Source organism: Syngnathoides biaculeatus, chromosome 8, assembly GCF_019802595.1.
Source record: "Syngnathoides biaculeatus isolate LvHL_M chromosome 8, ASM1980259v1, whole genome shotgun sequence".
In the NCBI taxonomy this organism is placed as follows: domain Eukaryota; kingdom Metazoa; phylum Chordata; class Actinopteri; order Syngnathiformes; family Syngnathidae; genus Syngnathoides; species Syngnathoides biaculeatus.
Genome location: NC_084647.1, coordinates 16,419,949 through 16,445,395, shown reverse-complemented (window position 1 = coordinate 16,445,395; position 25,447 = coordinate 16,419,949). Strand labels below are relative to the sequence as shown.

The 25,447-nt window shown below is 42.9% G+C and overlaps 4 protein-coding genes across 10 annotated transcripts; 1 reads left to right on the top strand and 3 right to left on the bottom strand.

Moving 5' to 3' along the window:
* Positions 1–2,250: 2,250 nt before the first annotated feature.
* Positions 2,251–3,213, bottom strand: LOC133504954 (olfactory receptor 52B2-like). Its single transcript, XM_061827704.1, has one exon. It carries the CDS (start codon positions 3,211–3,213, stop codon positions 2,251–2,253), a length of 963 nt encoding a protein of 320 aa, XP_061683688.1.
* A 3,308-nt stretch (positions 3,214–6,521) lies between these two features.
* On the bottom strand, positions 6,522–7,734 carry LOC133504637 (olfactory receptor 52B2-like). The gene has a single exon (XM_061827103.1). The coding sequence runs from the start codon at positions 7,455–7,457 to the stop codon at positions 6,522–6,524; it is 936 nt and encodes a 311-aa protein (XP_061683087.1). The 5' UTR covers positions 7,458–7,734.
* Positions 7,735–11,379: 3,645 nt separating this feature from the next.
* Positions 11,380–24,547, top strand: LOC133505227 (post-GPI attachment to proteins factor 2-like). Of its 7 annotated transcripts, none has more exons than XM_061828266.1 (9): positions 11,380–11,678; positions 17,936–18,077; positions 19,266–19,487; positions 19,602–19,681; positions 20,795–20,970; positions 21,982–22,231; positions 22,334–22,440; positions 22,661–22,769; positions 24,079–24,547. In XM_061828266.1, the coding sequence occupies exons 4-9, from the start codon at positions 19,642–19,644 to the stop codon at positions 24,207–24,209; spliced, it is 813 nt and encodes a 270-aa protein (XP_061684250.1). In that variant the 5' UTR covers positions 11,380–11,678; positions 17,936–18,077; positions 19,266–19,487; positions 19,602–19,641; the 3' UTR covers positions 24,210–24,547. The 7 variants fall into 7 exon arrangements, with proteins under 7 accessions (XP_061684250.1, XP_061684251.1, XP_061684252.1 ...); XM_061828267.1 differs by having other exon boundaries at positions 11,381–11,678; positions 19,602–19,695; XM_061828268.1 differs by having other exon boundaries at positions 11,381–11,678; positions 19,586–19,695.
* Positions 12,805–19,108, bottom strand: LOC133505226 (neuronal acetylcholine receptor subunit alpha-10-like). Its single transcript, XM_061828265.1, has 5 exons — positions 18,937–19,108; positions 16,458–16,603; positions 14,959–15,113; positions 14,049–14,581; positions 12,805–13,457 (listed from the first exon to the last, which is right to left on the bottom strand). The coding sequence occupies exons 1-5, from the start codon at positions 18,995–18,997 to the stop codon at positions 12,805–12,807; spliced, it is 1,548 nt and encodes a 515-aa protein (XP_061684249.1). The 5' UTR covers positions 18,998–19,108.
* Positions 24,548–25,447: the final 900 nt, after the last annotated feature.

Genomic DNA, 25,447 nt, shown 5'->3' with positions numbered 1-25,447 from the left:
CCCCACAAAAAATTATCCAGTACATGTTTTGATGGGTTTTTTTTAAAATTGAAATTAATAACATAAGCATTCACAAGATAAGTGAACCTTTGGATGCAATAACTCAGTGGTGTCAAACTCATTTTTGTCGCAGGCCACATTGTAGTTCTGCTTTCCCTCAGAGGGCTGTTATGACTGTGAAACCATAAAAATCATTGTCTCATCATATCGACGCGTGAAATTTACAAATTACTTTTGGAATCAGAAATCAGGGGTAATGGGTTTTTACAACTATTGTTGATGTTTGGTAACATAAAAACACTTGCAGCACCTCAACATTATCATTTATAATATGACAATTTGAAATTTTAGTACAGATTCGAACAAGAATCACTGACGTTGACATACAGGATTTGCCTTTGCGGGCCACATAAAATCACGTGGCGGGCCGAATCTGCCCCTCGGCCCTTGAGTTTGACACCTGTGCAATAACTGGTTGCTCCTTTGGGAGTGATCAGCTCATGCAAGCTAAATATACTGAAAACATTGAGGTGCTTTGTAAACCGACAAAAGTAACCTTAGGCAATGAACCGCATGCTCCTTCACCGAGCTTATAGACATAATTATCTGATCATATGGAGCCGCTTGTAATGGTAAACTTCCATTGGTTACAGTATATCAAAAAAGATGTCAATTGTACAAATGCTAGTTATATATATATATATATGGTTATTCATCTTAAAATGTAATTCCCAAACATTAAAAAATGCCTTATGCAAAAACCTAATTTAAAACTATGGTCAACTTTACGTGAGTAAAGGGCAAGGCGGTATCCTGGGAGACTGTTGAAATAGTTGCAAATATCAAACTCTCCGCTGTTTACCGTGTCACAAATCCTCCCCGGAGATTCATTAAGAGACTCGAGCAAGGCTCTCCGGGGACTCGAGAGTTTGCGTTTCCTATCAGCGGCCGGCAAACAAAAGAAGTCATTCAACGTAATGAGGACGAACGGCGACAAAACCTTCAGCAAGACTTTTGTTCCGTGCGATCCCGCCGGGGGAATCGCAATAAAACAAACCCACAGCAGACAAAAGAGCATCACACAAAGGCCATATTGATGCATTCATGAGCTTAAAAGGTCTAAAAAGATCATCTCATGAGCTGCAATGTTGATGATGCATTCACGGCTCATTTTACAATAAATGGCGGCCTTTATTATTTTTTGCTTGTCAAGTGTGGCTTCATATACTTTCCAGATGATGCAGGTTTTAGCTTCAAGCAATAAATAACTAAAGATGGCGTGTTCTTCATTTATTTGAGTTTATCTTATTGTTGTTTTTTTTCATTAGCCACACTTAAAATATAAATGCTGCAAGATAAAAAAAAAAGAAATTGTGTGTTGTATTCATCGGTTTAGTTTTGCATCAAACACACAACAAGATGCTGAGAAAAAACAAACAAAAAGGAAAGTGGTGCAGCCAGCTATTGCAGTGCATTCTGGGACTTGTAGTGTATCCCACAAGATTCAAAGGAAAAAGTCGTGTATTTTACAGACAAGTCATGTTTCTCGATCACAGGTGTCAAACTCAAGGCGTGAGAGCTATATCTGTCCCCCTCCATGATTTTATGTGGCCCGCGATGGCAAACGATTTGTGCCAACTTCGATCCGTCCATCCATTTTCTTTGCTGCTTATCCTCACAGGGGTCGCAGGGAGTGCCTATCCCAGCTGTCAAAAGGCAGGAGGCAGGGTACACTCTGAACTGGTTGCCAGCCAATCGCAGGGCACATAGAAACAAACAGCCACACTCACAATCACACCTAGGGGAAATTTCGAGTATCCAAATAATGTTGCATGTTTTTGAGATGTGGGAGGAAACCCTCGCAGGAACGGGGAGAACATGCAAACTCCACACAGGCAGGTCGGGTATTAAACCCAGGACCTCAGAACCGTGAGGCCAACGTTTTACCAGCTGAGTCACCGTGCCACCTGTAATAATGATGAGGACATGAAATATTTCAAGGGTTTCACGTACCATAACCACAATGTGGCCTGTGCCAAAAATGACTTCGACACCCCGGTTCTAGATCATTATAAAGATTTTCTTTTCTACATCTAGAATTTACGCATTTGTTCTTCACTCACAGCATTATGGTTGCTTTCATTCAGGCTTTTACGGGTGTAGTTACATTTTATGCAGACAGTGCTCTTTAGCAGGTACAGTCCAATTTTGGTGAAAGAAGTGATCATTTTCTCCCTTAATCGTCGCGTATTAACGTGAGGAACGGAGCAGCCTGACACAGGACTTGGTGATTCTACTCCTAAAAAAGTGCACTAGATTGTCCCGGATCTCTTTCGTCTTGATCCCGTAGATGATGGGGTTGAGCGACGGCGGGAAAACCAGAGTGGAGGAGCCCATGAACCGCCTAAACGTGGGCGGTATGTGCTTGACTCTGTAGGAGATGATGGTGAACAGCCCCAGAAACTCCAGCAGCAGGAAGACGAAGAGGTGCGTGGCGCACGTCTGCAGCGCTTTGGCCTTGGTGTTGGCCTGGCGGCTCCGGAAGCACGCCACGAGGATGCGCAAGTACGTGAATACTATGACGCCGTTGGCCAGCAGCTGGGTGACGGCCACGACGAACAGGCCGTACGCGTGGTTGACGGTCGTGTCGGCGCACACCAGGGACAGCAGGGACGGGTTGTCGCAGTAGACGTTGTGGATGGTGGAGCGGCAGCGGGGAAGACGCAGCAGCAGGAAGAAGAGCGCTCCGATCATCAGCAGGGATGCCAGCCATATGGCGGCGATGATCCTCACCACGTGGCCGTTGGTCATCACCGCGTGGTACTTGAGCGGCAGGCAGATAGCCAGGTAGCGGTCGTACGCCATGGCGCTGAGGATCAGCACGGTGCCCGACGCGTAGATGTGGATGAAGAAGGCCTGCGCCACGCACGACGGGTGCCACACGCGCCCGCTTTCGCTGGCGAGCTCCTTGATGAGCTGCAGGAAGAAGGCCGACGAGCCCAGCAGGTCGTTGACGGGCATGTTGAGCAGGAGCAGGTACATGGGCCTGCGCAGGCTCTTGTTCAGCACGATGGTGAAGATGAGGAGCAGGTTGCAGAACAGGATGATCATGTAGCTGAGGCTGGCGAAGAGGAAGGCGGGCACCGCGCCCTCGGGGGGGATGTCAAACCCCCGCAGCACCAACATGGACGACGTGTTGTACGGGCTTTCCATTTTGCGGCTGCCTCTGGTGCAGGGGTGAAAGGTAAAAAATGTAAACGTAAGTAAAACGAGGACCCCCACGGGCTCATCATGAACGAGCTAGCAAATAATACAAGAACATGAAATATGTAAATCATGAAGGTGCTAAGGAATAAATGGATCGATGTGAGGTGGTACTTACCAATGTATCACATTCAGCACACTTCTAACTAAGCATTCAACACTAGTGCAGTCAAAAAAAAATCATAATAAAATAAATAAAACACGTTTACACAGTGGTGTCAATGAGCAAGATCCTCCGTGTGCGAGAGTTTGCTTTTATAGACGCCACGAGCTGAGCGACAACGTTGAAAACTCTTTGGGGAGGTCGGAGATGCTTCGTAATCGTGATCTCATCGGCGCGAAAAAAACAAAAACAAAACAAAAAAAAATGTCGCGACGGGAGATGAACACAAAGCAGAAGATTAGACATAGATAGATAGATAGATAGATAGATAGATAGATAGATAGATAGATAGATAGATAGATAGATAGATAGATAGATAGATAGATAGATAGATAGATAGATAGATAGATAGATAGATAGATAGATAGATAGATAGATAGATAGATAGATAGATAGATAGATAGATAGATAGATAGATAGAATGTACTGATAAAAAAAAACAAGAGACATTGATTCTTGTGTATGTTAGTGATGTAATATGATGATGTTTTAGGGCCCATTTTTAAATTTAGTTTTTATTAGGTGGCACGGTGGAGCAGCTGTAGAGTCTTGGCCTCACAGTTCTGAGAACCGGGGTTCAAATCCGGGCCCCACCGAGTTTGCATGTTCTCCCCGTGCCTGCGTGGGTTTTCTCCAGGCACTCCGGTTTCCTCCAACATTCCAGAAACAGGTGTTGATTGGAGACACTAAATTGCCCCTAGGTGTGGTTGTGATTTGGCGGCACGGTGGGGTCAGCTGGTAAAGCATTGGCCTCACAGTTCTGAGGTCACGAGTTCAATCCCGGACCCGCCTGTGTAGAGTTTGCATGTTCTCCCCATGCCTGCGTGGGTTTCCTCCGGGCACTCCGGTTGCCTCCCACGTCCCAAAAACATGAAACAATAATTGGAAACAATAATTGTGAGTGCGACTGTTGTCTGTCTCCATGTGCCCTGCGATTGGCTGGCAACCAGTTGAGGCGTGTACCCCACCTCCTGCTTGTTGACAGCTGCAATAGGCTCCAGCACTCCCCGCAACCCTCATGAGGATAAGCGGCAAAGAAAATGGATGGATGGATGGATGTGGTTGTAATTTGTTACATGTGGTAGTAGTAGAAGTCGTTGAAGTGTTCAAATTAGAACTGATAGTGATAGAAATCGTACTCATGGAAGTACTTGAATTAGAAATAATAAAAGTTGTTGTGTTTGAAGAAGCAGTACTGATACAAATAGTGGTATTGTGGTAGAAGTAGTAGAAATAATAGTATTCATTCTTTCATTCATTCATTTTTGGAGTTGCTTATCCACACGAGGGTGGCGGGAGAGCTGGAGCCTATCCCAGTTGTCAATGGGCAAGAGGCGGGGTACACACTGAACTGGTTGCCAGCCAATCGCAGGGCACGTGGGGACAAACAGCCGCACTCACAATTACACCTAGGGGCAATTTAGAGTCTGCAATTAATGTTGGATGTTTTTGGAGATGTGGGAGGAAACCGGAGTGCCCAGAGAAAATTGACACAGGCACAGGGAGAACATGCAAACTCCACACAGGCAGGGCCTGGATTCGAAGCCGGGACCTCAGAACAGAGAGGCCAATGCTCTAATCAGTTGTACAACTGGGCCGCCAAATAGTAGAAATACTAGTAAATGTGCTGCCGTTAATAGTTGACGTGTGAAACAAAATTCACACAAAATAACAATGTCAATTTATTTCACGCTTCATCAAAGAATGTAATATGACACTGTAAATATGTGCAAGTGGGTTATGCAGTATAAGGTCAGTGTATGTTGACATCTCAGCACAGAACATGGCTCAGATGCTTCCTCCAAAAATTCATATTGAAAAAAATGTCATTCAAGTGAAGTGGACTAGTACACATTTATGGACTCCAATACAAGCAAAATATAAAAGCATTGCCCTTACAAATACATAATTTATAATAATGCTCTGTTTTCGATTGACACTGTCATAGTGGCAATTACATTTTTTGTGTGACTGGCGGCTGAGCCTACAAATTTCTGATATTTCTCCTTGCAACGTCAAACACACTTTAAAATATTTTTGTAAAAATTTTGTACACTTGTAAGAAAAACACAACACAGCAAGCACCAATGAAACCAACAAAAGACAAAATAAAAATCAACTCGAAACAATATTCAATCCAATACTCACTTTCTCCATTCATGATCAATATTCTAACAATATTTCATTTATTTCCATACACTACTGCCATAACACAAGATACACTATAGTACAATACCAGATGCAATACACTGTTATCTACTATATAGTATATATATTATTATATTACTATATATTTATACACTTATAATGATAGATAGGATACAATTAGACGATACGGTGTACAGTTTGTTGTAACGTCTATATACAGTACTGATAATTAATAATGTGATGTGCATTTATGTTGCAAGAGACTCACACAACGTTGAGGTTGTAGCAAGAAAGTGGAAACTTTTGAGCAATTTAGAGAGTCCAATTAATATTAATGTTGCATGTTTTTGGAATGTGGGAGGAAACCGGAGTGCCCGGAGAAAACCCACGCAGGTACGGGGAGAACATGCAAACTCCGCTCAGGCAGGTCCGGGTTCGAACCCCGGGCCTCAAAAGTGTGCGGCCAATTGTTTACCAGCTGCTCCCACCCTGCCGCCACAATAGTCATTTGTTCTCATTTTATGATGAATGAATTTTGCTTAAATTTTCAAACAGGATGTTCTGAGAAGGTAGGGGTAACTGTGTGTGTGTGTTTTTTTTTTTTTCAAAAATCAAATCAAACAAGGAGCTGAACAGGAAAAGTCACAATGAATCAATCAATCATTGGACCAGTATAATTCCTGGTTGAAGTAGAGCTAGTATTAAAATAGCCCTCTTCATCATGCTGTTAACATTTTGGATTTTATAAAACCAGGACAATGTTTAACAATGTACCAGCAGTGCCTAAAATGGGGTATAAGTTTTTCCAAAATGTACAGAAACATTTAACAGTGTGAGCCAGTGTGACGCATGCACTTCAGCCATGAAAGGTTATTTTACTCTGAACCTGAAGTTTCACGCGAAAGCGAAAAAAATCCCTAGTTCGCGACAGTCGCATTGAAAAGTTTTAGACGAAGACTCTGTTTTTCAAGACCCTGAGCAGCGTGTTTCGTATTTCGGTGGTGTACAGCCCGTAGACCAAGGGATTCAGGAGCGGCGATATGAGAAATATCAACACGCCCATAATCTTCTGCAAGTCACGCGGCACGTTTGGGAACCTGTGTGACAAAATGGTGAAGGTGCCCACAATCTCGAAGACGATCAGGATGACCAGCTGCCCCACGCACGTGTTCACCGCCTTCTTCTTGGCGTCGGTGCGCCCGGTCACCACGCACGCGATCAGGATCTTGACGTAGGAAAAGGCCTGGACCGTAACGCTCACCGCCTGCATGACGGCCGTGTTGAACAGGCCGACGACGTTGTTGACGGAGGCGTCGCCGCACATGAGCTTCAGCAGCGACGGGTTGTCGCAGAACACGTTTGCGATGACCGAGCGGCAGCGCGTCAGCCTGGTCTGCAAGGCGAACAGCAAGGTGATCAGGACAAAGTCCAGAGTCCACACCAGGGTGATGACGCAAGCCACCGCCCTGGGGGTCATAAGGGAGCTGTAGCGCAACGGCATGCAGATGGCCACGTAGCGGTCGAAGGACATGGCGGCCAGGATGAACAGGATTCCGCCGCCGTACAGGTGCAGAAGGAAGGCCTGGAGGACGCACAGCGGGTACGGGATACGGTTGGTCTCGGCGACGATGCCGGACAGGACTTTGGGCAGCATGGCCGTGATGCCCATCAGGTCGTTGAGCGGCAGGCTGAGCAGGATAAAGTAGACGGGCTTGTGCAGGTTGCGGCGCAGCACGATGACGGCCACCAGCGTCACGTTGCAGAAGACGCAGAACGAGTAGATGAGGAGACCCAGGAAGAAGACGGGGTACTTGCCTCCCAGCGGGATGACGAACCTGTCTAGGCTCACGTACGGCGGCAGGCTCAAAGACTCGTTGGGCATTTTCACGCTCGACCCCACCACTTGCAATGATCAAATGGAGTGGAATTGAGAAGGGGGGGGCCCCACGTCGTCTTTTAATGCAACGTTCGAGGACAAACTAGTGACGTCAGTGTCCTCCTCGGAGATTATCGCCTTGTTTTCCTGAGTATCTATGACATCAGCAGAGGTGGCAAAAGTACTCAGACTCTGCAGTACAGATACATGTGTTAAATAAAAAGTAGACGAGTAAAAATTCAACGCAAACAAATCATCACACGAGGTACATCGATAGCGTTGGAACTAGGGCAAATAACATTTTTTGTATAACATTTTATATTCTGACAACGCTACTGAACAGGTGAGAGGACGCGGACACTTTTGGACTTTTGACTGACGAGCTTCGGTTTCTGAAAAGAAAAGTTTTTTTCTTTTTAATTTAAAATGGCTTACTTTAACGAGGTTCCCTTGCTGTTTCCTGGCCGCAGGAAGAGTCCCACGAGGGTCTGTTTTGTGCTCGTCATTGGTGACTTTATGGAGATCTCTGCGAATTTACAATACGTACGTGTGGAATCGATCCAGACGAAGTCAAAATGGCAGATGAAGTAAATAAAAGCATTCCAACACTTGGAACAGAATAAAAATACATATCTTGATTCGGATTCGGGATTTATTCTTTTCATCGGAATTCCACAGTTGATACGAATAGCAAACTATAATTTCCTAGCAGGCGTCACGGTAGTGCAGTTGTAGAACTCACAGTTCTGAGGACCGGGGTTCAAATCCCAACCCCGCCTGTGTGGAGTTTGCATGTTCTCCCCGTTCCTGTGTGGATCACACGGCCCTTTAGTTTCTGCACGGAGCGAGAAGCATAGAAATACTTTCATTTTCACTTCAGACGGCGCATTCAACGATCGCCAACAAAACAGGGCATCTGAAAAAAAATGAATTAAACCTCAAAACAAAGATTTCACCGGAGTACAAAACAGAAAAAAAGATTTTCTGCAAATAATGGAGGATACGTTATAAAAGCAAAATCTATTAATTTGTGACTTCTGAACATCAAACACAGAATTCACTAGATTCATACCTTGACGAAAAAAATAATCCCGATTATTTCCTATCCATCCGTTTTCTTTGCCACTGATAGGATTTTAAAAATATGAAAAAAAATATGTAGGTATAAGCAACATTTATTCAATTTAGTGAGGGGGGGTAGGTGGCTAGCCATTGTTTTGGAACAGGTAACAGGTTTGGAATGTGAAGGTAAACATCCATTTTCTTCACCGCTTATCCTCACTGGAGCTGGAGCCTATCCCCGCTGTCAATGGGCAGGAGGCAGGGTACAGCCTGAACTGGTTGCCAGCCAATTGCAGGGCACATGGAGACAAAGAGCCGCACTCACAATCACGCCTAGGGGCAATTTAGAGTGTCCAATTGATGTTACATGTATTTGGGATGTTGGAGGAAACCGGAGTGCCCGGAGAAAACCCACACAGGCACGGGCAGAACATACAAACTCCACACAGGCGGGTCCGGGATTGAACCCAGGAACTCAGAACTGTGAGGCCAACACTTTCCAGCTGAGCCACCATGCTGCCCAATTATTTCCCATTTTACGATTATTCAAATGTCAAAAGACTTAAATATCTATGCTGTTTATGTAATAAATACAGCATTAACAAAAATAATAACGCTGACTTTTGATTGAGATATTGATTTATTATTATCATTTGTAATTTGACAGTTTGCAAAGACCTTATTTTTGTCTTATTCAGTGACAGTATTCAAACATTAAATATGATTACATTCCCATTTTTTTTTCAGGTCAAGTTAGTTTTTTGTATGTTACGTGAATTCCGTATTGATAAAGTCCCGTGAAATCTATTTTCTGCAGAGATTTGGAATCAAAGTATTACAACCAAGAAACTATCCGAATTACATCAGCTGGAGGAGGGCTTCGTTACTGTCAAAACATCTTATTATTAATGAGGCCCTCTGGGAGCGCAGGAAATTTTGTTATTGTTATTAACCGCCTGGCATGGTAATTACTCCCTAAAGGCTTCGTCTGAACCGCTGGTGGCTAATGATGATACGATTTGTTCACAAAATCTGCTTAATGACACCCCCGAGGAAACGCGCTCCTGACCACTTGTTTGTTTTGTTAACTTTAAACACTCGACATTTTTCATATTGGAATGGAACCGGTGCTCACGGCTGACAGATGTTTTTCCACTTTCGCTTGCGCAATGCCAAGCCTGACGAAAAACAAACAACATTTTGAAAACATGTAGTAAGCAATAATGACATTTGATTTGAAATGTTTATCATCTTAATGAGTCCTGAGTGTTATGGAGCTGCAACAATGCATCTTATTTTCAATTCATGCCAAATAAAACATTCAGTAGTCACTCAAAAAAAAAAAAAAATCCATCAGATGTGGGCTTTTGATCCTCTTTGTTTCCAAATGATTTGGAGTTAATTTAATCACTCAAGCGGTCACAGAGTCCTTGGGCACAGTTGCATGTGCCCCACAGTGGGGCAGTTAGGACCTTACAAGGGACTAATGTGGTCACCCATGAGACCCACTGTGGACATTATGGACCCTGAGTGGCTTCTTAATTGATTTGACCTATTCACTGACACTGGGGACACATGGTTTGGTCCACGCAGAGAAACCTGAGACCTCAATCCAAAGACTAGAGAACAGTTTTTTTCCTTTGTAGGCCTGCTACTCGAAACAAGGGGACTGAGATCAGATTTGTGTGTTTTACTTTTGGAGGTTGAGTGCAAAGGATTTGAATGTCAACAAGGGCGGACCCAAATGCAGGACTTCGAGGCAGAGGCATAATGTTCAATATGGTTTATTCCGGAAACTGGGTCATACACGGTGTAGCGTTCTGACAAGGCAGAGGCACAGAAACGCTAGGCTAGGCTGGATCCAAAAGACATACAGCAAGGTCCGATCACTCTAGGACAAATTAACAAACTCAACAGGACTGGATCAAAGAGAATGGCACAGAATCGCTGTGACGAGGGTTACTCTAACTTTCACGTAGAAGCGGAGAGTCCCACCGGCAGTGAATCCAACTCACTAACATAAAGCACCGAACTGGCAAATACCAGTGACAAAAACTTAAATGCCTGTCTAAATACAGTCCGAATGTGAAACAGCTGTGACCAGTGACATTACATTGGAAAACAGTGGAATCCAAAGTTGATTGTTCAGTGATTTACATCTTTGATACATCATACAGTACATGAGTGCATCAAACCGGGACAGAAAAGTATACATAAATTGGCTTAGGTAAGTTGCAGTGAAAGTTCTGCTTTAGGCCAAAACAGGAATAAACAAATATGGTGAGGCTTTATTTTCGTTTCTCTAAATGAAAGAAATGTCTGTATTTCCTGTTCAAAAATAAACAAAACACACACTCGGAAAATAAATTAAAAATAAACTGCATTGGAGCGTGACGACACGAAAAGAACAAGCCTGGCGTTAGATGGCTTTGAGTTGGGACAGGCACTGGCCGTTTCCTGGGTCTGGGTCTTGTTTTAAAAAAAAAAAAAAAGACTAGAACTGAATGAAAGGGAACATCCATATATGATACGTTGATTGAATACTAATATCTTTGCAGTGCTAACATCTACTGTCCTGCAGCTGTCAGTGTCGGCATACCAAGGACGTCCCACTACCAGCTCACCGCACTCCGTGGCTTTAAGGATGTCCAGCTGGTTGCCGTTGTACTGTAGGTCCACGAGCCGTACGTGAACCTGCGCAGCGTTTGTTTGTTTGTTTAAACAATGTTATGAATGCACGCGCACACACCCGCTCGACGGACATTCTGATAACATTCAGACGAGAACAGGTGAGAACTGGTTTGATAAGGAGCTGCTGAAGGAACAGACTGTTATCTGAAAAGAGGAGGCACTCGCCTTCGGGATCTCACGAGAGAAGCGAGAGCGATCAGCGTGGGCTGCTTGCTTTTACAAGATTTGTACATTTCTTAATTTGATTTAGTTGTATTTAATACTCAAAAGACATGTTTAGTCTATCTGGATTTTTATTTGGACACGAGATCACCACCAAACAAGAGAAGTGGGATGCAGGAATTCCACCAAGGAGTTTTTCCTTGTGAGGAACTCAAGGGCAAGTCTTAGTTGGCATCCCCCGGATTGGATAAAAGTGATCGAACAAGGAAGAGGTGGACCAAAGGCCTCATCTGCCTGCGTGAAACAAAAAAGGTAAACAGAAAACCTTGTGCTAATTTCTGCCAGATAGGGTGTGGTCCTCTTCATGTCTGTACTAAATCATTCATTCTTTCATTTTCCATTCCGCTTAGCCTCATGCATGCCGCATAGACGGGACACACCCATAACAGGTCACCACCAAATTTCAGGGCACATGCTAACAACAAACCAATCACACTCCCACTCACACTTAAGGGTAATTTAGAGTCTCCAATTAGTCCGAGATTTAAACCCCAGTCCTCAGAACTCTGAGCCAGACGCTCTAACCAGTCGTCTACTTTTTTGCGTTGCACTTAATTCATACGCTCAAACTATGTCAAATGTTTGACAAATGCCAGTATCCATCCATCCATTTTGTTCACTCCTTATCGTCACGAGTATCGCGGGGAGTGCCGGAGCCTATCCCAGCTGTCAATGGGCAGGAGGCGGGGCACACCCTGAACTGGTCGCCAGCCAATCGCAGGGCACATAGAGACAAACAGCCGCACTCACAATCACACGTAGGGGCAATTTAGAGTGTCCAATTAATGTTGCATGTTTTTGGAATGTGGGAGAAAACCGGAGTGCCCGGAGGAAACCTACGCAGGCATGGGGAGAACATGCAAACTCCATACAGGCGGGTCCGGGATTGAAACCAGCTCCTCAGAACTGTGAGTCCAACGCTTTACCAGCTGCTCCACAGTGCCGGCCATAATGCTAGTATAACAAACCAATTTAAGGTCATTTGTGGGTCAAGTGGAAGTCATTCTTCTTCGGTTGTCCTCAACATGAGTTATATGTGTGCATTTTATTATTAAAACAAACAAACAAACAAACAAACAAAAAACTCCTGGAATGTCAATGACAGGCTGTGCGCTTTCTACCGGGGTTTTCTATGGTTTCTTACCAACTGAGTTCACCTCTCTCAACTCCACGTATCACCTAGAAACCAGCAATACATTAAAAAAAATGCTGTATAATACAATACCACATTCCTTATCATGAGAATTCTCCTATTAACTCTGAGAAAATGAAGTCCTGAGGCAAATTTATAATCTAAAAGAAACTGAAAGAAACAGTCAAGGAATTTCTGCAAAACAATGCCACTGAGTATGAGTCCGCTAAAAAAGCGAGCCTGGTGCTAAATGGCTTTGCCCAGGATGAGAAGACTCATGAAGAAGACCATGATGAAGAACAACCACATGAAGAAGCGATCCAGAACCTTAGCCACTTTCTTCCACTCGCCGGTTCTCTTCTGAGTGGCCTTCTGCTCCCTGTAGCAGTTGGCGATGTACTCCACGCTCGGCACCAGCAGAGACCTCTCGTCGCAACGTGCACGGTGGAACCCCTCCCCGTTGCTCACGCCTCCTTTTCGGTATTTCCTTGGACCCCTTGAGTTTTCGTAGTCTGCGCTGGCGCAGGTGTGGTTCTTCCAGGAGTTGTAGCAATTGGCAGGATTCATCCCCATCGACTCCGCCAAGTCATCACTCCCGTCTGCGGTCATGGGGCGAACTGTTTCCATCCCGAAGGTCCGATCCTCCCCACAGGCCCCCGCCAGGCCGTTCACGTCATGGTTCTTCGGCAGTGGAGGTTCCCGCTTCTCCGACTGCGGAGACATGCAGTTTTCTCCGACCTCGTAAACAAAGCACATTCTGGCCATGTGCTGCAGGATGACCTTCTTGGCCCACTTGGGGACAGGCTTGGCGTCCGGTCCGCAGTGGTGAATGTTCATGATGAAGATGGTTAACGCAGTGGAGGCGGTGATCATGGTCATGGTGGCGATGTAGTACTTTCCTGTGGATGACAGACAGGGTGTGCGTTTGCACATTGGTTATCAATCCCATTACGGTTCAGAACAATCCTTCCAGGAACCCTGACCCTTCACAGTAATCCTAACCCCTAACACTTGACCCAAACCCCTTCCTAAGCGGCATTTGTATGTTGATCCCTGTGATTGAATGTCTTTCCAAAAATGTACGCTAGATTGTTGAGAACTGAATTATCTTCTGGTTCCTTCCCTTAGAGATCGCTAGAGTTTAAGTTGCATTATTTGTACTTTTTTTGTAAGCCAGATGGTCTTCCAGATCCTACTCTCCCATTTCACGATGTTTGGGACAGGCACTGGGGATTTCCAGGTTCTGGCTATTGGAGAAAAAAAAAGACAACCACAGGTTGAAAGGCAAGATTGTGGCCTGTCACCAGCATATACGGTAGCTTCATAGAAAGTCTTTAATGTCTGTAGCTGTCAATGTGCTTCTTCATCTGTGACGAGCTCTAACCCACTTTAATCTGGATTCAGTTCGGAGGAATGGATATGTCACAACATGCTGATTACACAATACAATCATGTTGATACGCATGATAGGATTGATCCTTAATCCTTACCGATGAGCGGTACATTCTCCGACGGGGGCATGATCTCCGCAACTAGCAGCTGAAAGACAGTCAACGCCAGCATCACGGTGACACCCAAGGACACCTTTTCTCCAGAGTCGGCAGGCAGGTAGAAACCCAGCGGAGCCAGAAACGAGATCATCACGCACGGTATCAGCAGGTTGTAGACGTAGAAGGACGCCCTCCTCTTGAGTTTCAGGGTGTAGGTGATGTCGGGGTAAGGGTCGGCGCAGCACCCGTACAAGATGACGTTTCTTTTGGCCGGCATGCCCAGGACTTCCCACTCCACGTTGTCCACCAGGTCAGCCAGGTCAGCGCTCTCCATGGCATTAAGGATGTCCAGCTGGTTGCCGTTGTAGGTCCACGAGCCGTAAGTAAACCGGCACTGCTGTGCATCAAAGGGGAAGAAGGACACGTCCACCTTGCAGGAGCTCTTGGTGATCGCCGGCGAGTCCCACATGATTTGGCCGTCGTGGCGGATCACCACGTTGGTGTCCATGGGGCCAGTGAAGTGGTCATCGGCACTGAAAGGCAGAAACGCACCACGCCGAGAAGACTGCAGTAAACCCTTGAATGTTGCGGAAGTTCATTTAAGACTTAATTGCCCCAAAGGTGAACAAAGCCTACCCTCTGCACTCAAAACACACAAGGACATTGGTGGACCTCCAAAAAGGCACAAGTACACCCACTAAGGGCCGAGTCCACAGGTTGTTGGACTCGTTCCTCAGTTGTTTGTGTCTGTGTTTTATGTTTGGCAACTGTGGACCTTTAGTGATGCATAAAAAACAGACCGAGGTCTGCACACTCCCTTGAATAATGTCCTCAAGGAATGTCCAGCTTGTGCCTTTTCTATAGAAACCCAAACGTCGTACAATGGAAACTCGACACCAGTCCGACCTACTTGTTATATAGGACTATATCGGGTCTCCATACATAACTGCTAGGTATACGGATGGTATCGAGGCCATCGTAGTCATCCTTACTCCATTTGAGATGCGCGTCAAGCCACACTTGTCGGATCCAAAGATAGGCCGTCAGAATTTGGTTTCGCTCATCCTGAAAAACATTCAACACTGGCTTCAAACCGGATTGCTGTGGCCGTAAATATTACATTTTAAATAATGACGATCGTCTTGCCGCGGGTTGAGAAGTTAGTCAAATGCCCAAACAACCATCAAAAACATAATATTACCTGTAAATATGAAACATGACTATGAAAGCGCAGGGAGTTAAAGTAGAATTTACACAAATCTGCTAAAGGTTGTGCAGGTTGAAATAAGACTACAATATGTATTTTTTCTTCTTTTCCTTTCGGCTTGTCCCGTTAGAGTTTGCCACAGCATGTCATCTTTTTGAATCTAAGCCTATCTTGTGCATCTTCCTCTCTAACACTCACTGTCCTCATGTCCTCCTTCACAACACCCATCAACCTTTTGTTTGCTCTTCCTCTCGCTCTTTTGCTTGGCAGTTCCATCCTCAGCACCCTTCTACCAACATACTCTCTCTCTCTCTCACCTCTGGACATGTCCAAACCATCGAAGTCTTCTCTCTCTAACCTTGTCTCCGAAACATCCAACTTTGGCTGTCCCTCTAATGAGCTCATTTCTAATTTGTAATTTGTAATTTCTAATTTCTAATTTCTAATCCTATTCAACCTGCTCACTCCGAGAGTTCTGCTTCCTGTTGTTTCTTCAGTGCCACCGTCTCTAATCCGTGCATCATGGCCGGCCTCACCACTTTTTTTTTAATAAACTTTTCCCTTCATCCTCGCAGAGACTCTTCTGTCACATAACACACCAGACACCTTCCGCCAGCCGTTCCAACCTGGTTGGACCCGTTTCTTCACTTCCTGACCACACTCACCATATATGTACTATAAATCCTTGAATTCTCTGCGAATGTGGGCCACTTTTAAGTAAGACTACTGTAAAACCCCTAAAAGTTATTGAGGCTAAAACGTGGACGTCCATACAGAGGTAAAATGAAAAATTTTGTAAAGGTTAAGGTTAGGAATTGCCACCACTAGAATACAAGTACATACTGTATTGTAAAGCACCTCCATGTTGTGCACCTTACATTGTGACCGCAGTTTAAAGAAAAACAAAAATCTAAACGATGAATAGCATAAATAAGCACTGTAACACCTCCAAAGGTTGAGCAGATTAAAATAAGCGTACACTCAGAAACAAAATCACCAGAGGTTAAAAATATGATTACTGTGCAACTAAAATTCCTTCCAAAGTTGTGCAGGTTAAATTCAGATTTCCTCCGCAATAGGTGTGCATGTCAAAATATGAATCACAACAATATCATGGAATCAAGCTTTTTAGTAAATTTTCTCAAGATTGACAAAGGTGTACCGCATTTTTGTTCAGAATCCCACTAAATCCAGCGTTTTACCATGTCGATGATTTGCGAGAGCGTGACCTGCAGGGTGACGTTGAGGATGGCGTCGGTGTCCTCCGCCGGCCTCAGCGCACTCGTGTAGTTGTCAAACAGGTCACTGAGGAGCTTCCGGGCAAATCTGCTGTGGGCGCACCGCGAGGCTTTGGACACAAATGACGACATCTTCAATTGGAATGAATTGGAAACAAACTCCGACAAGGAACCGAACACATTTCCCAGGAAAATGTGAATTCTGTGCCATCACGTTTCACGAGATCCACTAAGTCTGACAAAATTTCCCTTGTTATGTCCAGTGACCCAGAATGTGGCGTATTATGGCCAGGCATCTCCCATTATGTACCATTTTGTCTCATAGTGTCCCAAAATGTTGATTGTCTCTCATGTTATCTTTTGTCCTATCGTGCCAAACAAACTCCCCTATTGTGCCTCGTTATGTAGCATTTTGTGCCTCAGTGTTCCATATTGTCCCTTTTTGCATCCCGATATGTCCCATTTTGTGTCAAAGAGGCCTAACAACATACAAGTTGCATCGGGCCCCGCTTTTTGGTGCTTATCACATGCTTGAACACAAACATATTTCAACCTTTGAAAACAAACCCAAAACTAGCCAATAGGTCAAGTGAAAAGTACAGCAGCTAGCTAGTTAGCATGTCCAAAAGTCTACCCAGTCCAGTCAAATACTAATGTTAGCTGCTAGCCGCTAACTTGTTGGCTGCTAACTTGTGTGTTTTAACAATTACGATCGGAATAACTATCTGTCCATCCATTTTCTTTGCCGCTTATCCTCACGAGGGTCACGGGGAATGCTGGAGCCTATCACAGCTGTCAACGGGTAAGAGGCTGGGTACACCCTGAACTGGTTGCCAGCCAATTGCGGGGCACATTGAGACAAACAGTCACACTCACAATCATACCTAGGGGCAATTTAGAGTGTACAATTAATGTTGCATGTTTTTGGGATGTGGAAGAAAACCGGAGTGCCCAGCGTAAACCCATGCAAGCATGGGGAGAACATGCAAACTCCACACAGGCAGGTCCAGGATTGAACCCGGGACCTCAGAACTGTGAGGCCAACACTTTACCAGCTGCTCCCACTATACCGCTTGGAATAACTAGTTTTTTTTTCATAACATGTGCATTCTAGTTAATATAATCTGCTAAATGAAAGGGTTTTATCGGTACCCAAATTACTAGTGACGCCTTTTCCAGAAGTTGGACTTTTTTACCTTCAAGTTTCAAGCAAGTCAAGTGGAGACCTTACTAAATTTCAAGCAAGTGGAGGCCAGTCAGTACTTGAGTTAAGCAAGTGACAAGTCAAGTCATACAATCTTGCTCAGTCAATATTTTGCCCTTCCTCTACCTCAGCCGTTTGGACTTTGGCCTGTTTTACTGCCGCTCCCTCGCTCCACCCCCGTAATCTGTGTTTCCCATCATACTGCATTTGTAATATTAATTCTCAGTTTTTACTGCAGTTTAAGCGAATCTGGCAGTTCAGAGGTGGCAGATGGTGGGTCGAGGTCACGTCAGGGTGGATGGCCCTTCACTGTGACAGCTTTGCAAGGGGATCCTGACTCAAAACCGGAACAGCACACACATCCTCTATCTGCTGAGCATGTAAGTGGAAAATGTTAGTATGACACACACCCACACACAAGGTCATGAAATGAATATGTTTTATCATATTTGGGGTTGCTGAATGTGTTAGCAGGAGGTGGGTTTAAACATTTGGATGGGCCAGATGTTTTCTGTTGCGTTCAAGGCTTAAAAAGAGGGTGCACACCGGAGGGATTATGTGGCCAGTAAAATCGCGAAACATCTGGACGATGAAAAAGTGTTTTCGCTGTTGGAAAATCATCCATAAAAAATGAAATGCACACAAACCAGAAATATTAAGGATGCTTTAAGGATAACCTTACGTATTCGAAATTTTGTTTTTTCCCACTCAAGTAATCCAAAATATTACAAACAGTGCTCAATTTGATGACGCTTTGTGAGTTGTGTAGAGATACATCACTGGAATTAATAATAATAATATATTGCTTAGTTAATAATAAAAATGAGCGACACTTTGCGGGACACCAAACATTGTAATAAATCAATGTTTTCTTTTTTATAATGAATGCATTTAAAAAATGAAATAAAAATGATCATTGATTTAGAAATTGTCCCTGCAGTGTGTAAGATTTTTTTCCAACAAGTTATGAGAACATTTATATTAAAATACATTACATTAAGATGACATGATTCTAATGCATAAGGAATTATGAAGCATGAAAATCATGCATGATTTATATATTTCCTGATGTATAAAAACAAATGTTAAGAAATATAAACGATTAAAAATGGTCTTCCCAATGTATGAAAAGAAATTAATTCCCAATTTTCGCTTTCTATCAAAAGTACACGAGCAAATCAGGCTAATGAATTGCAGCCTATTTTTTAAATAAATATGTAAAAAAAAAAAACCTCTTACCTGGCAACACTGAAACACAAATAAATAAGCACAATAAACTTTGCATTTCCAATCGTTTCATGTGGCTAAAAGCAAACTACTCTCAATCCACAAGCATTTAACCCCCCCCCAAAAAAAAAATCAATTATGATGCGACAAAATAAAAAGCAAAACAATAAATAATGGAATCATCAAGCTGCTGCTCTCCATCCTTTGCTGTGTGCATGTGTGCGCACCGGGAGCGCCTGGGGACGGTGACGTCACCTCCAACGTCATCTTTCTCACATTTATTTATTTATTTATTTATTATTTATTTATTTATTTATTTATTTATTTATTTATTTATTTAGCTTCAGCACCACGGAGAGCTCCATCGCCAGTCCCAGTTCGACCCCGGAACAAAAACACATTTTCATGCAGACTGTATGAATTGATCATGTGACGCGCGCTATCCGAGGCGTGCGCGCGCGTGCATCGTCCCCCACGCGTGCGCGTCGCTCGCTCGTCGCCCAGAATCTTCTGCGCTGCTGCGGGGGCTCCACTTCTTCCACGCGGACGAGAGGCTCGTCAGAGTGGGTACAACGTGTTCTTATCGTGCGCGTCGTAGTGTTTTAAATGTATTTATTTATTTTTATTTTTTGGGTCCCACTCTGCTCCATCCACTCCACCGACGCCATCTTTGCTAGGTCACTTTATTAGGCACACCAGCACAACTGTTTCCTAAAAATGACGCCAGGGCAGAGATGCTGTGGACTGATCCCCAAAGGTTCAAGTATTGTGGTTGGTGAAACTGCATCATATTGATAGCTGGTTTCAATATTTTGGCGAGTCAAAAATATTAGAAACACCAGTGACAAGCAGAGAGCTCTGGGAAAAAAAATCTGCTTTCGCTCTTTTGATATTTGACAAAATAAACATTTTTGTATTATTCTAGAAACCATTGACAACATAAATCCCGAGTTCCAAATACTGTCACAAAATTGTCATTTCGAGTATTTAATGGAACATAGTCGAAATACCAATAGAGGTCCAGTGTGTGTGTTTTTGGGGGCGTGTCGATGACATTTTTTTCCACAGTTATGCATACTAAAAATCCACAAAAAAATTTGCGACACCGGCTAAAAAGGTTTAGAATCGCTTGTAGATTGTCACAAAGCACTACTTTAGTTTATTTGCAACTCCTCCACTCACTTCAACATAGTTCTTCGGCACCGAGATGCCGCAAAAAGTCGGGACTGCACTTACTTGTCTCATTGAAGCTCTTTAATTGACATCAACATCATGACACTAAATTGTCAACGAAGTCATACTACTTTGTTAAAGGTGATACTTAATTTAATTTATTTAAGCAGTTCTCATTTCACCGTTAACTTTTTATACTTTCAGTGGACTGAGCGGATTTTAAGATCTTACCTCATTCTAAACGTACCAGACTTTTTTTGTCCTCTATGTTGCGGGATTTTATTAAGATCATTTTTCATGACGCACCCAATACTTCAGACTCAAGAGGAAAGAATGCATCAAGCAGAAAATGTTTGGAATCATTTCACGTTATAAAAAAGAAGATAAAGCGCAACGTCCAATTTCATATCTGCAGCAAAGTAAACATTGTTCGCTAATTTAGTTTAGCACACTTAATCCGGTGAAAGATGCACATTTTCCTTGGAGGGGTTGCAAGTAATTTTGTTCATCAGTCACATTTTCACTTAGGGTCTCCAACCTAAGGGGTATGTTATCATTTCAACACCCGCACTGTTTACGGGATTAAACATACTTTTTTTGTTCTAAAACGTTACAATACATCCGCCCATGTCTCCTCTACTTGTTTACAGCTCTTTGTTGGTTTGTCCAAACAGCCTTTTGTCCTCCGTTATTTCAGGAGTGGTCCGAAAGATGATAGCGGGCACGTACAGCTACGAGAGGCCTCTGGTCATCCGCGTCTCCTTCACCGCTTGTGCCCTGGGCACCGTCAGCCTGCCGCTTTTGGCCCTCGTAATCTGTGTCCTCATCTCCTCCGTCTTTCACTTTGAGGACTCCACCAGCACACACTGCAAGGTAGGAAGCTGGGATAGGTTCCAGCCCGCCCGCGACCCACATGAGGGGAAGCGGCTCAGAAAATGGATGGATGCTAATTTATGGATCACAAAAATAAATAAAGAAATAAATTAATTAAAATGTTTAAATAAAATATTTTACATGTACATATAATATTTTAGATTTATGTCATTGGAAAATTCAATAATAATATTTTATTGCAAATAATAAATAAAAAAAGATCAAAAATAATTTACACTTAAAAATGTATTTTGAAAAAATATTTTATTAATTAAATAAAATGAAAAAAATTGAAATAATAAATAATTAAGTATAAAGTATTCTACAAGTAATTATTATTTTTTTTATTTATACCGTTCAGTACCAGTTCAGAGAATTTATTTTAGCTTTCTAAAATGAATAAAATATGTTTAAAAAATGCTTTTAACGTGTTGTTTGTAAATTAGAAATAAAAATAAAATGTTCAATGCATACATATAACATTTTGTATTTATTTTCTTAAATACTTTTTTCCATTGAAATAAATAAAAAAATGTTAAAAGGGTGATATATTTATATTGTTGTGTTTGTTTTTTTCAATGTCTACTTAGCTTCCAAATATGGAAACAAAAAGCATACACCATAACATTTTTGCATTTATTACATAATTGGTTGATTTGACTGTACTGATATTGTTTTTCTTCTATTGAATGATAACTTTTTTGACTAAATGAAAAACAAAATTAAATTATTGGTTAGAAAATTTTAACTCAATTAATTTTATGAAATGAAACATGCATAACTACTTCCAAACATGAAGTCTTCTTCTTCTTCTTTTCCTTTCGGCTTGTCCCATTAGGGCTTGCCACAGTGAAGTAACTGTGATTTTTATTAAGATAATGTATTGCTGTGTGTGTATATATTTGTAAAAATCTGAAACGAAAATAAATAACAGGATTGACCTGGCCCATCGGCCACCTAAAAATTCAAAAAAAAAAAAAAAAGAAGAAGGGATGTTGTGTGTGTTTGCAGGTTCCCAACTACCTTCCGTCCATCAGTGCCTCCATCAGCCTGAGCCCCGAGCGCCACATCTGGCGCTTCTGCGTGGGCCTGCACTCCGCGCCCAGGCTCCTGGTGGCCTTCACCTACTTCAAGTTCTACAAGGTGCGCTTTGACGCCCGGCTGCCCGAGCGCTCGCTGGCCTACCTCGGCCTGGCCTTCTCCGTCTCAGAGAACCTCGGCCTGCTGCTGCTCACCTACGTGTCGTCCAGCGAGACCTACTGTGAGTAGGCCCGCTTTGCCGCGAGGTTGCGGGTGCTTCAATTGGACATATTTTACCGCTTGTCCCCTTTAACGCAAGCGTCACCTTTCCATCACACGTTAGATGTCCACAAGGAAGGCTTCATCCTCTTCATTCTGAGCTCTTTTGTCTACATGCTCATAACGTGTCGCCTGTGGAAGGCCGTCAAGAGGACTTCGTTAATTCCCGAGGTAAGCCACTTTCACATTAAAACATGATACCGTGCTCCTTGACTTAAGAGTATACATATTTCATTTTGCAAACACAACTTTCTCATTTGAGATGAATGGGAATGCCATTCACAGGTTCCATTTTTTTTTTTTTTTTAAGTCAGCTGCTGTTGTGTAGTGGTGGAGTGTTGGGTCATATCTTAGTTCTAGTTTGTTAATATTTGTATTAATTTTTTTTCAGGATGCAAAATCCCATCACTGGAAAGTCCGCTTCTTAGTCCTCAAATTGTGTTTCTGCGGTTTCGCCGGATTTTTTTACGTCAAACACAACTTGTACTGTGAGTCGGGGAGTAAGTATGCAAAGTCATTTGATATTTCTGAGGAAACCACACGCATGGTTATTTGGAGGTACAGTACAACCTCGGCTCTCGACCACAATCCGTTCCGGAAGACGGTTCGAGAAGCGATTTGTTCGAAAACCGAATCGATATTTCCCATTATGATTAATGGAAAAAGAAATAATGTGTTTCAAGCCTAAAATATTTGGCTTTTAAAGCATTCTTTTTAGCTTTTCCTGATAATAAACTGCATAGTAGAAATACATGTATAGTTTAAATACTTTATGTAATAAAAAGATTTAAGAAATATATTTATTTTTTGCTTTAACTGTATGCTTTAGTAGTAGAGTAGGCTAGGCTGGGAGTGCATCGGCGTATCTGTTGCGACTCGGCCCCCAGCCATGTAAACTTTTTTATATTAACAAAAGTGTAGAATAATTTTAAACAACAATAATGAGGGGGGGAAGCATAAAAAATTTTTTTTTACAAAAAGTAATATACAAAAACAACTAGAACTCCAGTTAACGAAATCTTTGAAACAAAACAAAAATGCATGAATGCTAATGGCACAGAGCATTAATAAAGTTCACAAGAAAAAAGTAATGCGAAACTATCAACTACTGGATCAAATGTCTTCGGTGGGGGTGACTTGCCCCCAGGAAGTTCTTTTCTTTTCCCAAAGAACTTATCTAGTGGCTTTGGAGCCATGATTGGGGGTTAATAGTCCTCAACAGGAAGAAAAAAACAGTCAGTAAATGTATCTACCGAGACACGTCTGCGTACAGAGGCTGCGTTATATACAATAACGTGCGTCATGGGTCAGGTGCTCGGGCCACGCGCGTTATGCTATTTCCGGGTTTCGTCGGGGGCATTCGAGTAGGGATTTTCGTTCGTAAACAGAAGCAAAAAAATCCTCAAAACTTTTGATCGAAATATGAGTATTCACTGTATATAAAACTATACCAAATTTGTACCTTGATTTTTAGGTCACATTAGGTACATACAGTAAGTGAATAAAATGTAAAATATAAGACAGCTTTATTTTTGTCTTGACAGGAACATAAATTAAAATATTATGTGAAAAGCTTGTAAATTCTCGTGATTTTAGTATTACTTAAATTACCGCAGCAGGTTTGTAAATCAATGTTAATTTTTTTGTTTTTACTCACGGTTTCATGTTAGCTACGACGCTAACTGGTCAAGAACAAATCTAGCTATATAAAAAGTTGAGAGTTGGTTCACCTCTAATTTAGGCATTTATTTTGTGTTCAATTCTGGAATGCACCATTATTATGAAAAATAACGGACTTTTCCGCTCCAGGTTACACATTGTTTGCCCTGTTTGAGTATCTGGTCGTGTTCTCCAACATGGCCTTCCACCTGACGGCGGCATGGGACTTTAGGAGCCGCGAGGTGATGGTCATTTCCTCCTCTGAGGACAAGAACTTTTAACTGGAGACCCCTCCCACCTCACAAGGACTCAGCGAGACCGACGCAGCCAGGTCACGGAGGAAGAACGCCACCATTGCAGCCTTTCCCCCCCACATGTGAAGAATTGACGTAGAGAAGATGGACAAAGGATGAACGCCGACCTACCGGTGTGCTCAAAGGTTCTCCGTCCTGCCTAACTATTGATGTGCCGCTGCTTGTTTTGTTTACTCGTGCAGAGTCTCACGGTGACGTGTAAGTACAATGTCAAAGTTGATTACAAGTGTGCCAAAGTGTTGCAATCGAGTCAAAAAAGTGAACCCCCCCCCAAAAAAAAAAAACATCAATAAAAATGTACTGCAAACCGATGTGCACAATGTTGTACTTTTTTACTGTAAATTCGACTGGAGCTGCTATGAATGTTATGCTTTTTGTCATTGGAGAGGAGTAAATTCTCATTTCTCTGTCTTTATCGTGATTATTTTTAATTCCTGATAAATAGATAAGATGTGTAAGTAGCTATACTTACATACAATTATACAATTCCTGTATAGTTCCCACTGCTCTGCACATCACCTTCTCACTTACAAATGCACACCAGCACACCTTTCCTCCATTCCTTAGGCATTTTCTCACCCGCTAGAATTCTGTTGCACAAGCTGGTCAAAAACTCCACAGCCACCTCTTCCGAAGATGCTTCCATAGCTCCACAGGAATGTCGTCAGGACCAGCTGCCTTTCCATTTTTCAACCTCTTCAACGCCTTTCTAACTTCCTCCTTGGTGACCATTGCCACTTCCTGGTCCACCACACTTGGCACCGATATTCTTCCTCCTCTCTCATTTTCTTCCTCTACTCCTCAAAGTATTTTTTCATCTATTCAGCACACAACTGGCACGAGTAAACTGCCTTAATCACCCTAACCTGCTGCATAATCTTCCCACCCAAGTCCCCCTGTCTGGCTAACCTGTAGAGGTCCTTTCCTCCTTCTTTAATGTCCAACCTGGCACGCACGTTATCAGATACCTCTTGTTTGGCCTTTGCCATCTCTATCTTTGCCTTATGTTGGATCTCAATGACATTGAAAATTGCAATTCCTTTCTCCTCTCTCCAGTCCTCTTAGTGTCACAATTCTTCTTGTCATCCAACCTCTTTTCAGAATCAAAGTCTTTTTTTTATTTTGCCAAGTATGTGAAAAATACAACAAATTTGTCTCTGGTAGTTGGAGCCGCTCCAGTACTTTTTACCACTGAGTCATACTCA

Bases quoted from the DNA above. Each gene is read 5' to 3' on its own strand.
- LOC133504637 (XM_061827103.1), bottom strand. From the start codon at position 7,457: ATGCCCAACGAGTCTTTGAGCCTGCCGCCGTACGTGAGCCTAGACAGG.
- LOC133505226 (XM_061828265.1), bottom strand. From the start codon at position 18,997: ATGAAACGATTGGAAATGCAAAGTTTATTGTGCTTATTTATTTGTGTT. The intron at 16,604-18,936 runs GTAAGAGGTTTT...TTGTGTCCAAAG, and splicing joins TTGTGTTTCAGTGTTGCCAG to CCTCGCGGTGCGCCCACAGC. The intron at 15,114-16,457 runs GTAAAACGCTGG...AATGTTTTTCAG, and splicing joins TCTCGCAAATCATCGACATG to GATGAGCGAAACCAAATTCT.
- LOC133505227 (XM_061828266.1), top strand. From the start codon at position 19,642: ATGACGCCAGGGCAGAGATGCTGTGGACTGATCCCCAAAG. The intron at 22,441-22,660 runs GTAAGCCACTTT...ATTTTTTTTCAG, and splicing joins GGACTTCGTTAATTCCCGAG to GATGCAAAATCCCATCACTG. The intron at 22,770-24,078 runs GTAAGTATGCAA...TTTCCGCTCCAG, and splicing joins CTTGTACTGTGAGTCGGGGA to GTTACACATTGTTTGCCCTG.
- LOC133504954 (XM_061827704.1), bottom strand. From the start codon at position 3,213: ATGGAAAGCCCGTACAACACGTCGTCCATGTTGGTGCTGCGGGGGTTT.